Below are 14,104 nucleotides of genomic sequence, written 5' to 3'. Positions count from 1 at the left end.
ATGCATGTTTCATCTGAATGTTGCATGTGTTTCATCTGGATGTTGCAAAAGTAGATCCGGTTTTAAACATGTAGACCTGGCCACCACCTGCATGCACGTCCACAGGCGCACAGCACAAAGTGAAGCGAGGGGCGCAGCAGCATGTGGGGGCATGAGTGTGGGTGGTCCCTACCTGCATCATGGGCGCGCAGCACGGAACAAAGCAAAATACGCAGCAGTAGGCATGGGCTTGTGTGCGTACGTGCTAGAGCCGCATGTAGGATAAGCGAGGCAGGTGATGGCAGGTGCTACATGTGGTCAGACTCATCAATGATGCGGGGTGGGCGCAACAGACAGGGGCAGGCGTGGGCGTCCAGACATCTAGGCGCTAGCCATGCCCTATAAATAATAATAATTTAACGTATTTGGATTCATGGATTATAACTGATAGGGGGTTCATTATACAAGCAAAATTCCTAAAATGCACATGGCTTCTTCAACTTTTTTTCTTCCAGCTAGGGCAAAATCATTTTTTCTCATACATAAAATTATAAGTTGTTCTAGCTTTTCAAAATACATAGTAAAAATCTATGTATCTAGATTCATAGCAAAAGCTATGTATCTAGAAAAAAAATAGAGCAACTTATAATTTGAAATAGATGGAGTATTAGTTTCCTCTATAATCGCTTCCATTTTAACAAGACTATTCACAAGTTGTATTAGTATGGCATACATATAAAAACTTGTTTTTTATACCGCCCAAACATAAAATCCACTTTAAAAGCAATATAATAACTTAAAATATGTTTTCTTAAAAACATAATAAAACATGTTTTAAGAAAAAAAAATTCACACGAGTTTGTTGCATGTTGAAACTGTGTTGATAGATTCAGGGATTGTGTCGAATTGGTTTAATAACAAAAGAGTAAAAGAAGGTTAGAAACGTAATTACGAAACGATGAATTATACAACATATTTTATTAGTTTAAAGATAAAACACATACCATCCAAGTTCAACAAAGTACAAACACAACTATATGACAATGGTATATAAAAAGAATACTAAGTTATCTTCATAGTCCATCAACCTATAACATATGCCATCGTACACCAATTCCGCTTTGAGATTTGCCCATCCACATTATCAAGTACAAAAGCATCACACGCCATAACACTTGACCATCATATATAACAAATCTCATTTATAAAGCCATCTAAGAAAAAAAGAAATATCTAAGAAATATTTGTAAAATAATACATAATGCACAAATGAATTTCTAATAGATAGTCCACCAAATCAACCCAGTGAACTCTTTTATGGTTAAAACGTACTACAATCGCTTTCTATCATTACAAGCATCACCTAGGTAACAAATGAAATTAACTTTCACTTCACTACTATTGTTGTTGCGGACATCCCTCTGCTCCTTTTGACTCTGACAAACAATATAACACAAATAAATTAGTGATGATTAAAAGTCTAAAAGAAGTGCTATTATAGCAGCATCATAGTATATTTACCCTTTGCTTTAAGCCTCTCAACTTCATATTGGGTAGCAAGAAGCCTATAATGATAAAAATTTAGTGAGATGATTCCTCAAATACCTTACTAGTCATAATAATAACTCATTTGAAAAATCAGACTTACATTTGCTCTAAACTACTGATACGTTCTAATAACTCCTTCTCTCTTGACGTTGCTCCTTCAATCTGCCTCGAAAAATATTTGAACCAAAATTTCAATGTGAAATGCAAGTTTGAGACAAGTATGGCATTTTTAATATACAAACACCAAGATATTGTCAAAATGGTTTCCCGAAAGTTGTAACAAGACATGGATGCAATCGTGCAAAAGCTTTGTAAATTCTAGAGTTTTTGTTGCTCCCATGCATGCAAAAATTGGGTCACACATAGCATGGTTGAACCATCGAATATATGAAGGACGATAGGTATGACTGTGAGATTAATAACAGGTTCTTACTTTGTGGGTGCGTATTCCCATAATACCAAATTAACTAATTACAATATAAGATTAGTATTCACTAATAAAATTTCAATTTTGCATTGAAGGTGCAAGCTAGTATGAAACACAACCAAGAAAATTAAGTTTCAGAATACTATATTAGTTAATTAGCTTAAAGGCCCAATCATTGATAACTAAAGATATCATGGTATAACAATGTATAATATAAAAAAGAAACACCTATGATAAGAAACAAAATATTATAGAGAAATTTTCTTATTTGGCCCTAGTTTAAAGTTGTCTTTCTTCCTTAGGCCCTCAAACAAAATTTCTTACCCATTTGGCCTCACTTGAAGTTTCATTTTCTAATCTGACCTTACCATCATCTCCTGCCTCTAATACCGTTAAGTGGCACATGAAATGACCAAACTACCCCTGAGACATTATGAGAAACCAAAGATCACACATGCAGCATAACAACATAATTTTGAGCACTTTGAATCCAATTTTGACCTCAGTGTGCTCAAAATTATGTTGTTATGCTGCCTGGGTGACCTTTGATTTCTCATAATGTCTCAGGGGCAGTTTGGTCATTTCATGTGCCACTTAATGGTATTAGAGGCAGGAGATGACGGTAAGGTCAGATTAGAAAATGAAACTTCAAGTGAGGCCAAATGGGTAAGAAATTTTGTTTCAGGGCCAAGAAAGAAAGGCAACTTTAAACTAAGGCCAAATAAGAAATTTTCTCAATATTATGTTATAGAATTGTACCTTGCTATAATCATGTATCACCTTAAAACGACCCTTCTGAAAAGCCGTTTTCTCTAAGTATTCATCAACATCCTTGCAAGTAGAAACTGCCCAATACACAACACCATTATTCGTCTTATTGTATATGGAAACTAAATTTAAACTTATATCTCTAATCAATGCAATGAAATATATAAATAAAAAATACATATAAATTTCAATAAAACCATATATTACATGTTATGGTAATCAATAAAGTTGTTTGTATATATAACTATATGTGAAATTTTTACTTTGAGGGTGAAGAATTTAAAACGTGCCTGATCTTGTCAGTTGCTTAGCAGGTGATATGGAATGAATTTCAAATGACTCACTGCACACAAGGCCATTAGGACTTCCTTTATCAAGCTGTTTCACACTGATAGAGGCAATTTATGTTAGGCAAAAATATATGTCTAACTATACCATAGATGAAATAATTTATTCCTGTGCAACTAAATCAAACATACACATATAAACAACCAACCCTTAAAGATATTTTTTGATAAATAAAATATGTTTATTGCAAGATTAAATAGAAATGAACTTGTTCATATTTATGTAAACAAATCATATATGCTACAATGATGTTTATAGACAAGTAAAAAAATGTTGGTATAATTGACAAACAACTAACACAGCATCCAGATATTTCTGATAAAAACCAACCTTTGAGATAAAGACATCGGACTTGTTGAATTTGATTTTCCTGAGCCATCATCACCAACATTCTGTAAATGTAGCTACATTTGTTACTAAATACATTGTGTTGTCTAGTAATAATAAATCACTATGAAACCACTTAAAATTATATTACCATTCTATCATCATTTATAGAGTGACTTTGTGCTCTAATATCTTTTAACTGGGTAGTTTCATCAACAATGTCAAGTTCAAATAGAAAACGTAAAAAGTCTTCCGCTTCATTCTCATCGGGGTACTGAAATTAAACAAATTTTTAGCGAAATGCAAATAAAAAATACAGACATTATTTCAAAACTTTACTTAGTGATTATGCACGTACCAATGCCGCTTGTGCTTTTAAGTCTGCAATATCAAAATTCCACTCACTCACACCTCTTCTATACTCTTCCTGTTTCACCATAGTTTTAAAGTGAGAATTGATATATACCATCTAATAGAACATTATTATACTTATAAGATTATCAATCATCCATGGATGGATCATAGCTTTAATTAGTAAGCATTCACTTAATAGATCCCACTTCACTATGTACCCTATTTAGTTAAAAACATAAGTGTTGAATGATAAGTTATTAGAACTTTAAAGGAAAACTAGGATTATATAATAATTATAATAATAAAATAATATGAGTGTGTAACTGTGTATTTACCTGTGATGCTTTCTCTTTGCAGTTGTCAAGAGGTTTTTTATCTGCTTGCAACTTCGCTTCATTTTCCTGTTTAAAATATACATATTGTATTATTCACAACCTACAAAATCATATCTATGCAGAAATCATTATTTTTTTACCTTTATAAACTGCATCCGCTCAGCCAATGATGGCAATTTATTTAGCATACATTTCACGGCATTATGGTCTGACCTTGCTCTTTTGAAAAATGGGTGCTTTAATAGCTTTTTTGCAGGTGGCCTCTTTGTTGGGTCTTTAATGAGACAAGTGGCAATCATACTCTTAAAAGACTACAAAACAAGACAAGAAATGAACCTATAGTCACACATAATTAATTGCCTAGAAAATGTTTTGAAATCATACGTCTGTAAACTTCTTCTCCTTTGTGTTATGAAGTGATGGAGGGGCATGTTGCAACGTCATGAGAAAAACCTGCACGGCATTTCATAAACCTCAGTTAAGCACATAATTATGATAGAACAATATAGACTAAATTAATGCAATACCTTTGCTGGAGGTTGGCTAGAAAATGGTGCATGGCCAATAGCAAGTTCAAGTGCAGTAATGCCAAACGACCAAATATCTGCCCTGTAATTTTTTAGATGATAAAAAAATCAACAACTATAATTAACTGTTACTATACGATGACAGTAACAAGGTAACAAGATATACTTGAAATCGTAATCCTTTTGCTCCATAACTTCAGGGGCCATCCTTTGAAGTAAAAGAAGAAGTGGAGGACAACGTTAGTATGTAAGAAAATATGAAATGCATTATACTAGAATAATTTATAGATTGCAATGTTCTGCTACCAACAAGGCGTCCCAACAAGTGTCTTCCTTTTGCCATGTCTATTGATTATTGAATCATAAAGGCTGGCGGTAACTCCAAAATCGGATAGTTTGACTCCTTTATCTTGATCAAGCAGTATGTTTCCAGCCTGTGTTCATGCATGATGAAACAAATTGAATGCCTTATTATAAAATTATACATACAAATCAAATGCCTTCTTTTTTTAATTAGTTAACTGATGCATAACCGTACGTAGTGAGGCAATGACAAAGGATCCATACCTTTACATCCCGATGTATGTGACCATTCTCGTGAAGGTATTCTAAACCTTTCAGGGTTTCGCGCAGCACAAACGCGATGAAGTTCTCGTCGTCGAATCCTTTGGGATACGAAGACTTCATCAAGTGGTAGCACGAACCTCCAGCCATGTAGGGCATTACGATCCACAGGGCTTCACCTTCTGTAAATGAGCAGTATGCGCTAAGAAGGTTTGGATGGTCAATCATAATCATGGTCTTCACTTCCTCTGATGCATTGTTCTGCAAAACAAAAGAAAGCAAGTGAGCCAAGCTATATATTTATGCTTCTTGACTGACTCTTGAGTAGTAGCTAATATAACCCCTTTTTCTCTTCTTTGTTTTCAAGTCTAATACAATTCTTAATCTCTGGTGGATACTCCTTTATATTCAATTTACGCATGTCCCAAACCTGACTACATATATAGGTATATGCTTACATATGCCACTACAAGAACTGAAGTTAACTCAAGAGAATGATGTGTTCCAATAATTAGCATAACACACAAATCAGTTAGTCACACCATAAGACAAATCAATTAGTCACACCATAAAATAGTCTGCATGAATTGAATATACTTTGGGTGTGCGTAATTTATTCAGTCAGTTTTCAATATATAATAATCAATGACTGATGACTAACCAAACAACAAGTATCGTATGAACGTACCACGTCGGACTCGGTGCGGTTCGCCATGTTCATGATCTTGACGGCGACGACCTCGCCGCCCAGCGGCAGACAGCGCGCGCGGCGTACGACGGCGGTGGCGCCGTCGCCGATAGCCTCGAGCAGCTCGTAGTCCGCGGCACGGATGGGGAACTCCCACTTCCTGCCCCTCGGCGCCAAAAGCCCGCTCTTCTTCCCCTTCGTCCACATATTGCTACCCTCCCCCTGTAGGCCAACCGAAGGGCGTGAGCGGCAGAGGGAGGGCGCGCCCGATCGAATCAAGAACCGATCGGTCGGATCAATCGGCCGATGGCACGCACGCACGATTCCTCCTCGGTGGGGGGCGGCGAGGGATCTCGAGGCCGCAGGGTGGTGGATCCACGGGGGGGCTGGCGCCGCGCGAGGCTTTAGGCGGTGGGGGATCGCGCGAGGACCGCGTGCGCGCGTGCGTGCTTTCCCGTGAGCGAAACGAGGACGACGACGATGAAGCGGTGGCCGTTGCGGAGGAGCGCGATATTTATACCGTATATATCTCGGGCGGGGGCTTTCTGTTGGATGTCGGTTCGGTGGTGGTCGAGCAGATGCAGGTCGCCAACGATCGATCGGGACCTGGTAACGGCTCGGCATCAGCAGCTAGACGCCACGAACAAATAGGTGGCTCTCCATCGCTCACCGTCGTTGATCGAGGACGAAGTGGACGAGGACTTGGAGGAGAAACATATCGGCGGGTCTGTGATGATCCGGCATTGATCAAAAGGGGATCGAGATCACGGCGGATTAACCGGGAAGCAGGGTACAGTACAGATCGCCCTCTCTCCCGGAGACCTGTGAGCCGAGCGGAGCTGGACGTGTTGCACCTGGACTGGACTCCATACACTTCACCTGGACTGCACAATCGGGTGATTGGGTCCGGCCGGCCGGCCGGGCCGAGTAAATAAAGTAACAAAATCGTACTCCCTCCATCCCAAATTATAAGTCATTCCAAGAATTTTGGAGAGTCAAAGCATCTCAAGTTTGACCAAGTTTATATAATAAGATAATAACATTTATGATACCAACTAAGTACCAATAAATTCTTTGTTAATTATATTTTTATAGTATATCTATTTGATGTCATAAATCTTTGTAATTTTTTTATAATTTTGGTCAAACTTGAAAATCTTTGACTCTCCAAGATTCTTGGAATGACTTACAATTTGGAATGGAGGGAGTATTAGCTTAGTCACCATTGATCACGTATTAGGCTCGAGTACGTACGCTGCACCATATATGCACACACGAATACACGATCGATCATGCATGGCACGGGATCGATCATGCACCATATATGCACACAGGAATACACTACTCCAAATGATCACAGGCCTCATGCGTTGGTAGGCCTAGTTAATATGACCATTTTAATTAAAATAGATGTATCTCTAGAGCGGTTTTCTTAACAACGCCGTCTATGAAAATGGATTTCCAAAGACGGTTCACTAGCTACAGTGCTTCCCATTTTAGTTAGATATGGTTTATTATGTCAACTGTTTCTATAAGAAATCGGTGCCAACTGTAAAAAAAAAAGATTTGTTTACTGTTGAGAAACCCATATATACGTTTTAAGTCGTCCTATTTTGAAATAAACTAGTGATATATTTAAGTTCCTAGTATACCATAAAAGGACCAAACATGGAGACCCATGCACACGCAATCGTACGTGTTTCGTCCACTTTAATTTGTTATATGAAAATGAATAGATCATTTTGGTTCAGAATCTAATACTTGTTTTGTTATTTCCTCCTTCCAACGAGATCGAAGACATGTTGCTGTTTAGACTTTTCTGAGATAGAAACGGACGTTCAGTTTTATCACGTGCTTCAGTCAAACCGACTCTACTGAATGCTACTTGCTACTGAATGTTCAGTAGTATTAAGTATTAAGTAGTGTTCAGTAGTCGCTTTCAGTAGTTACTACTGAAAGTTTTATTCTGTACTAGCATATGCACGTGTGTTGTTACAGGAGCCTCAAAATTTTGAACACAATTCAATACAATAAGGATGAGAAAAAATAATGGATTAGGTGCCTCAAAATTTTCAAAGCAAACAAAAATGTAAATAACAGTGCCACATTCTAAGCCACATTGATAACAGTGCCAACGAGTGTACGGCCGATAAGTTTTGCACAACTCTCTCTTTTACAAAATTTCCAAACCAATTAGAGGAGCATGGACTGTTTTAGACACTACAATCTGGGCATGTTTGGAACGAAGAAATAAAAAGTATAGGAATGGAAGGAAACATAGGAAACAGACAGACAAGAATACAATGACAAAACAGAGAAAAGGAAAAACACAAGAATTTCATAGAAGTGGGTGTTCGGAACAGGAATACAGAGAGTATATATCAAAGCTTCACTAATGTATTAGATGCTACTAAACAAGTAGTTGCAAGGTGCATTCATGGTTCTACTCACATAGATGACGCACGCTGTGCCTTAATGAGCGAGTTTCCATCGAAGAAACCAAGAGGTTGAAGTGGATTTTTAATTTCCTCCAAAACGTACAGGTATAGGAACATTTCGGCCATGTTTGGTTTACAGGATTTTTAAAGGAATTCTAAAGGAATCATATTCTTATAGTTTTAAACATTGTAGCGGTGTTTGGAATGGAGGATTCATGAGTTCCTTTCCAGAGGAAAAGCTGGTGCGCTTGTATGTTTTGGAGGAATGAAACAATCCACTGCTATCTCTTTTTCATTCCTTCACGAAGTTCAAGACACCTATGCTCATTAAGAGCAAGGTTAATAATATAGCCGGCTTGCTGGCTGTAAGGTTCTTTGCAGCCTTCTCTTAGCCTACTCATATAGTAGTTGGCTATTTACAGTTAATACATGGCCCACTTGTCTCTTTCACAGACTTTCTTGGTTCTTGTACCTAAGCCGGCTGTAAGCTTACAGCCCGCTTCTCCTCTCTCTTCTCCCCTCTCTCTTCTACTTCAGCATTTAGTCGGCTTACAGCCTGCTATTATACTTGCTCTAATACAACTTGGTGCAGGCTTTCACGAAGATAAAAGGACAAAGTACTCATTAATTAACACTCTAAAGTAGGGTCCATATGACCTGTTTGGAACATGGCTACAGTAGCCAAAACTAGCACCATGTTCGTCGGGTTTGTTTGGCTTATAAGTCGTACTTTTTTAGCCAACGAATAATATTTTTCTCTCATACCAAATCAGCCAACAGTACTTTCAGCCATGGCTTATCAGCTAAACAAGCCCAAACGAACAGGACGTAGGAATGCCAATTCCTTTAAAAATCCTTTGAAATTAACGTAATCCAAACGCAGCCTTAATCCTAACATGTTTTGAGCCACAAAGAGACATGAGCACCAATTCGATCTGTAAAACTGTAAAATCAAAGGAAAAATGGTAAACAGTACATTTGATCGGTACGTGATCCATGAGTAACAAGAAAGAAAACTAATCCAATTTTTGCGATAACAAAGAAGATGGTTCCTACTTTGTAGGGGCTTAAGTTCACCTTCTGTGTAAGGCCAGTGTGCGCTTTGCACTTTGGAGTTTGGAGATGTGAGCATGAATATATATTTCTCTAAAAACATGGGTTACTTAATAAGCATAAAAAGTATATATGAATTCAGCAAACTCTTGTAAGAACACATTCTTTTTAAAGTCAAGATTACAATTTAAATCTTTGTTCTTTAAGTCTTCTAGCTCCAGTGACGACAAAAAATGGTGAAGACGTGTCGATACGGGACCCACAGGATACCCCGCAAGGGAGAGAGAAGATCTAGTTTAACTAGGATTCTTCCCATGTAAATCTTAGTAATAGAACTATTAAGTAATCCTACTAGGAAATCTCATTGTAAATTGACTAGGACTCTGGCCTCCTGACTATGTAAAGGAGGGCAGGGCTCCGTAGATCGAGAGAGTTTAGAAGAACGATTGTACAACACAACAGATCACAATCAATCCAACGCAAAGGCAAACACCGACTGGACGTAAGGCTATTACTCGATCTACGATCGAGGGCCTGAACCAGGATAAATCGACTGTCTCTTGCGTTAACCATCGAGTTCAGCATACGCCGAAGCCCGAACAATACTGCCCTGGGTACCCCCGTGGCAGGCTTTCGGTGGTCAAACATCGACAGCTGGCGCGCCAGGTAGGGGATTTCGGCGACTTTGCATCCGAGAGCTCGATGGACCTCGACAACATAATCTTCCCGACGGGATCAACTTTCATCTTCGGCTCATGGATCTGCGAGGCAGACAACAACGGCAAGCTTCAAAGTCATCTCCTCGAAGATCCAGATCATCTTAAAGAAGTTCCTATTTCAACAACTGCAACGGATCAGCTCACCAAAAGATTCGCGCAGCTCATAGTATCCGATTCAAATCAGATTTCACGACCACTCATATCCGATTCGAATTCAAGCTCCAAGGCGAAGTTTTATCCGAGTGCTTTCAAGAAACCGAGTTCTTTTTTGGCAAGATTCCAGAGCACAACCCAAAACAACTCGGATTACCCCCAGAGTTCTCTCAAGAAGTCGAGTCCTTTTCCATTTGGGCTCGACAACATGGCAAAATCCTATCAGGGACAGTTCGAAAGATCTTTCAATCCTAGATTCGGGATACCACTGACAGGAGCTCAGGAGGGTCTCGTGCTGACAATAACATCGCAGGACTGTATCATCCACTGGCCGGGTTCCGTTCCTGAGGATAGCGGAACCCAACTAGTCGGCACAACAACAACAGCTATTCTACCTTACCAAGAAGGAGACTCGGTCTACGACACCGGGGCATCTACTAAAGTTATCAGCGACTCCGACAGCATGAAAACTAACGCCAATAATAGAACGACTCACGCACGAGAGGTGCTCATGGTTCGACGTCCGCGGTCACCATTAAATCCCCCGGAAGCACCCGATGTCAGATCATCAGATGAATCAGAATCCAACATATCACCCTTTGCCCAGGGCTACGATGGAGAAACCGATAGTCAGAAACAAGCTAGAGAAAGAAAAAACAAGTTGAAGCAAGGGCGCCAACACCGTGCTAGGCAGCGCAGGGAAGCTTGGATCAGATACGAGTCAGAATTGGCTGAGTATGACAAAAGAAAATCGCAACGGGAAGTTGAAGGAAGACGCACGGCAAATACGCCTTACGATAAGATTCGAGAAGCATTAGAAGAACTCGGAGCAACTTCACATCCTGGTGAGAAGTATGAACAGCTCCAGGACTTGCTTCGATCGGTGATCCCGAGAACGCATGAAGAGAAAGCTCGATCAAGACTACCCGCCAGATCAACAACCCACCGGCAAGAAGATCAAAATCAAAGGAAATCCGCTTTCGAAAGACTTGGGCCAGGTGGAAGCCATGACGGAGGAAGTAGGAAGGAACATAATCAAGGCCACCAATTTGAACAACTAAGGAAGACTAGGAGCAGGGTACCTACCCAGACAACCTCGCAAGATTGTTCCCATCAGAACAACAGTTGGCCAGAAGAAGGTGCCGAATCTGAATTCAAAGAAACCAAGGCACACGACAGGTTCCCCTGTTTCGCGAACAGGCTTGCATTGGTACGATTACCTCACAAATTCAAACCGTCTAACCATTCCAAGTATGATGGCAAAACTGAACCAAGGCAATGGCTCAGAATATATTCACAATCAATTGAACTAGCCGGAGGAGACGACGATATCAAAACCCTTTTCTTTCCCATGGCACTGGAGGCCATGCCCCTCCAATGGTTCGACAAACTGAACCCAGGATCTATCAGAAATTGGGAGGATTTGCAAAGAGCTTTTTGTGAAAATTTCGCAGGAATCATTACACACCCAATCACTCATGCAGAGCTAAAAGGACTCAAGCAAAAGGGAGGTGAAAGTCTTAGAAATTACTATCGACGATTCGGCGAACTACGAGCTCAAGTGCATGACATAACCGAACGAGAAGTAATTGAAGCTTTCTCTCACGGAATCATGGCTAGGTGGCAATTTCAAGACTTCTGCAAAGAAAATCCGAGAAACAATGAAGAATTCAGACGTACAGTAGAAAAGATGATTACTGCAGAAGAAAAAACACGAGAGAGGTTCCCGGACAGAAGCAACCAGGACAACTCGGACAAGCAAAATCACCGAAATAGCAGACATCAAGAAAGAAAATGTAGACCAGACAATACTGTGGCAATGGCCGACAAATCAAAGAAGTTTCCCAAACCCAGAAGATATGATGACATTGAAAACATACGTTGCCCATTGCACCCTAGTGGGAGGCACACCATTGGAAATTGCTACGCTTTCAATGATCGATACACAAGAAAAAATAGTAAGGAAAACACCAAAGAGGACAATCAGAAAAGAGAAGAAGACAACCACGAGGACAAAGGATTCCAAAAACCCAGGGGAACAGTAGCAGTGATTTTCTCAGGGGCTCCGGATTGCAGAAGCAAACATTAAGAAAAACTAGCACTGCAGACCATTATGACAGCAGAACCGGCTACACCAAGATACCTCAATTGGTCACAGTATCCTATCCAATTTACCAGAGAAGACCAATGGACTAGCGTGGGAAACGCAGGCCATTATCCACTGGTTCTGGATCCGACTATTGCTGGTATGACCGTCACCAAAGTACTAATCGATGGAGGAGCTGGACTCAACATCATCTTTTCAGAAACTCTAAGGAAAATGGGACTACAACTCGCCGGGATGATTACGCCAACAAGCACACCCTTTTACAGAATAGTACCCGGCAAAGCAGCCATGCCACTCGGACAAATTACTTTACCTGTTACCTTTGGAACTCCCTCAAACTACCGAACAGAGTTTATCAAATTTGAAGTCACCGACTTCGATTCGTCTTATCATGCAATCCTCGAACGTCCAGCACTGGCCAAATTCATGGCAATACCACATTATCCGTACTTACTGCTTAAGATGCCAGGACCAAACGGTATCCTTTCTCTTCGAAGCGATTTGAAGCACGCTTTTGACTGCGACGTTCAGGCAATCCAAATTGCAGCTAAAGCGCAAGCCGACAATGGAAGAAAAGAAATAGCCGCAATCGCTGCAGAGACAAGCCAAGAAGAATTAGAAATACTGGCTAAAAAGCCCAGCATCATCGCACCGCCAAAAGAAGCCGACGTCAAGCAAATCGACTTAGGCACAGGCGATACCTCCAAGACAGCAACCATCAGTGCTCACCTCTCGGCAAAATAGGAACTCACGCTCACCAACTTTCTTCAGGACAACAAAGATATCTTCGCTTGGAAGCCGGCCGACATGCCAGGAGTCCCAAGGGAGTTGGCTGAGCACAGAATTGATGTTAACGAAAGCTCTAAGCCTGTAAAGCAACGGCTACGACGATTCTCACCCGACAAGAAGGCAGCAATTAAAAAGGAAATAACAAAACTGATGGCAGCCGGATTCATCAAGGAGATCCTTCATCAGCCATGCCACTCGGACAAATTACTTTACCTGTTACCTTTGGAACTCCCTCAAACTACCGAACAGAGTTTATCAAATTTGAAGTCGCCGACTTCGATTCGTCTTATCATGCAATCCTCAGACGTCCAGCACTGGCCAAATTCATGGCAATACCACATTATCCGTACTTACTGCTTAAGATGCCAGGACCAAACGGTATCCTTTCTCTTCGAAGCGATTTGAAGCGCGCTTTTGACTGCGACGTTCAGGCAATCCAAATTGCAGCTAAAGCGTAAGCCGACAATGGAAGAAAAGAAATAGCCGCAATCGCTGCAGAGACAAGCCAAGAAGAATTAGAAATACTGGCTAAAAAGCCCAGCATCATCGCACCGCCAAAAGAAGCCGACGTCAAGCAAATCGACTTAGGCACAGGCGATACCTCCAAGACAGCAACCATCAGTGCTCACCTCTCGGCAAAATAGGAACTCACGCTCACCAACTTTCTTTAGGACAACAAAGATATCTTCGCTTGGAAGCCGGCCGTTGTGTAGAAGAAAAACACGGACGAGTGGCGTATGTGCGTCGATTACACAGATCTCAACAAACATTGCCCAAAAGATCCATTCGGGCTACCACGCATTGACCAGATAGTTGACTCGACAGCAGGATCTATGCTATTATCTTTTCTCGATTGCTATTCGGGATATCACCAGATCGCACTAAAAGAAGAAGACCAGAGCAAGACATCTTTCATCACCCCGTTTGGTGCCTACTGCTACAAGACCATGTCGTTTGGACTAAAGAACGCTGGCGCCACG

General features: G+C 40.5%; 1 protein-coding gene across 3 annotated transcripts; it reads right to left on the bottom strand.

Annotated features, from left to right (window-relative positions):
• Nucleotides 1–1,119: 1,119 nt before the first annotated feature.
• On the bottom strand, nucleotides 1,120–6,348 carry LOC136471272 (serine/threonine-protein kinase ppk11-like). Of its 3 annotated transcripts, XM_066469003.1 has the most exons (16): nucleotides 5,866–6,348; nucleotides 5,181–5,438; nucleotides 4,920–5,047; nucleotides 4,780–4,821; nucleotides 4,614–4,695; nucleotides 4,471–4,539; nucleotides 4,227–4,397; nucleotides 4,087–4,152; nucleotides 3,756–3,824; nucleotides 3,549–3,671; nucleotides 3,401–3,462; nucleotides 3,013–3,110; nucleotides 2,714–2,799; nucleotides 1,628–1,689; nucleotides 1,501–1,544; nucleotides 1,120–1,415 (listed from the first exon to the last, which is right to left on the bottom strand). In XM_066469003.1, exons 1-16 carry the CDS (start codon nucleotides 6,070–6,072, stop codon nucleotides 1,378–1,380), a joined length of 1,605 nt encoding a protein of 534 aa, XP_066325100.1. In that variant the 5' UTR covers nucleotides 6,073–6,348; the 3' UTR covers nucleotides 1,120–1,377. The 3 variants fall into 3 exon arrangements, 2 of the variants coding, with proteins under 2 accessions (XP_066325100.1, XP_066325101.1); XM_066469004.1 differs by lacking the exon at nucleotides 3,549–3,671; XR_010761983.1 differs by lacking the exons at nucleotides 1,120–1,415; nucleotides 3,013–3,110.
• Between the last annotated feature and the right edge of the window lie 7,756 nt (nucleotides 6,349–14,104).

This window comes from Miscanthus floridulus, chromosome 8, assembly GCF_019320115.1.
Source record: "Miscanthus floridulus cultivar M001 chromosome 8, ASM1932011v1, whole genome shotgun sequence".
NCBI classification, from domain to species: Eukaryota; Viridiplantae; Streptophyta; class Magnoliopsida; order Poales; family Poaceae; genus Miscanthus; species Miscanthus floridulus.
Note: the sequence above shows the minus strand (reverse complement) of the source record. Positions and strands in the feature narration are given on the sequence as shown.

Bases quoted from the DNA above. Each gene is read 5' to 3' on its own strand.
- LOC136471272 (XM_066469003.1), bottom strand. From the start codon at position 6,072: ATGTGGACGAAGGGGAAGAAGAGCGGGCTTTTGGCGCCGAGGGGCAGG. The intron at 4,696-4,779 runs GTATATCTTGTT...AAAAAATTACAG, and splicing joins CAAAAGGATTACGATTTCAA to GGCAGATATTTGGTCGTTTG. The intron at 3,825-4,086 runs GTAAATACACAG...ATGGTGAAACAG, and splicing joins GCAAAGAGAAAGCATCACAG to GAAGAGTATAGAAGAGGTGT.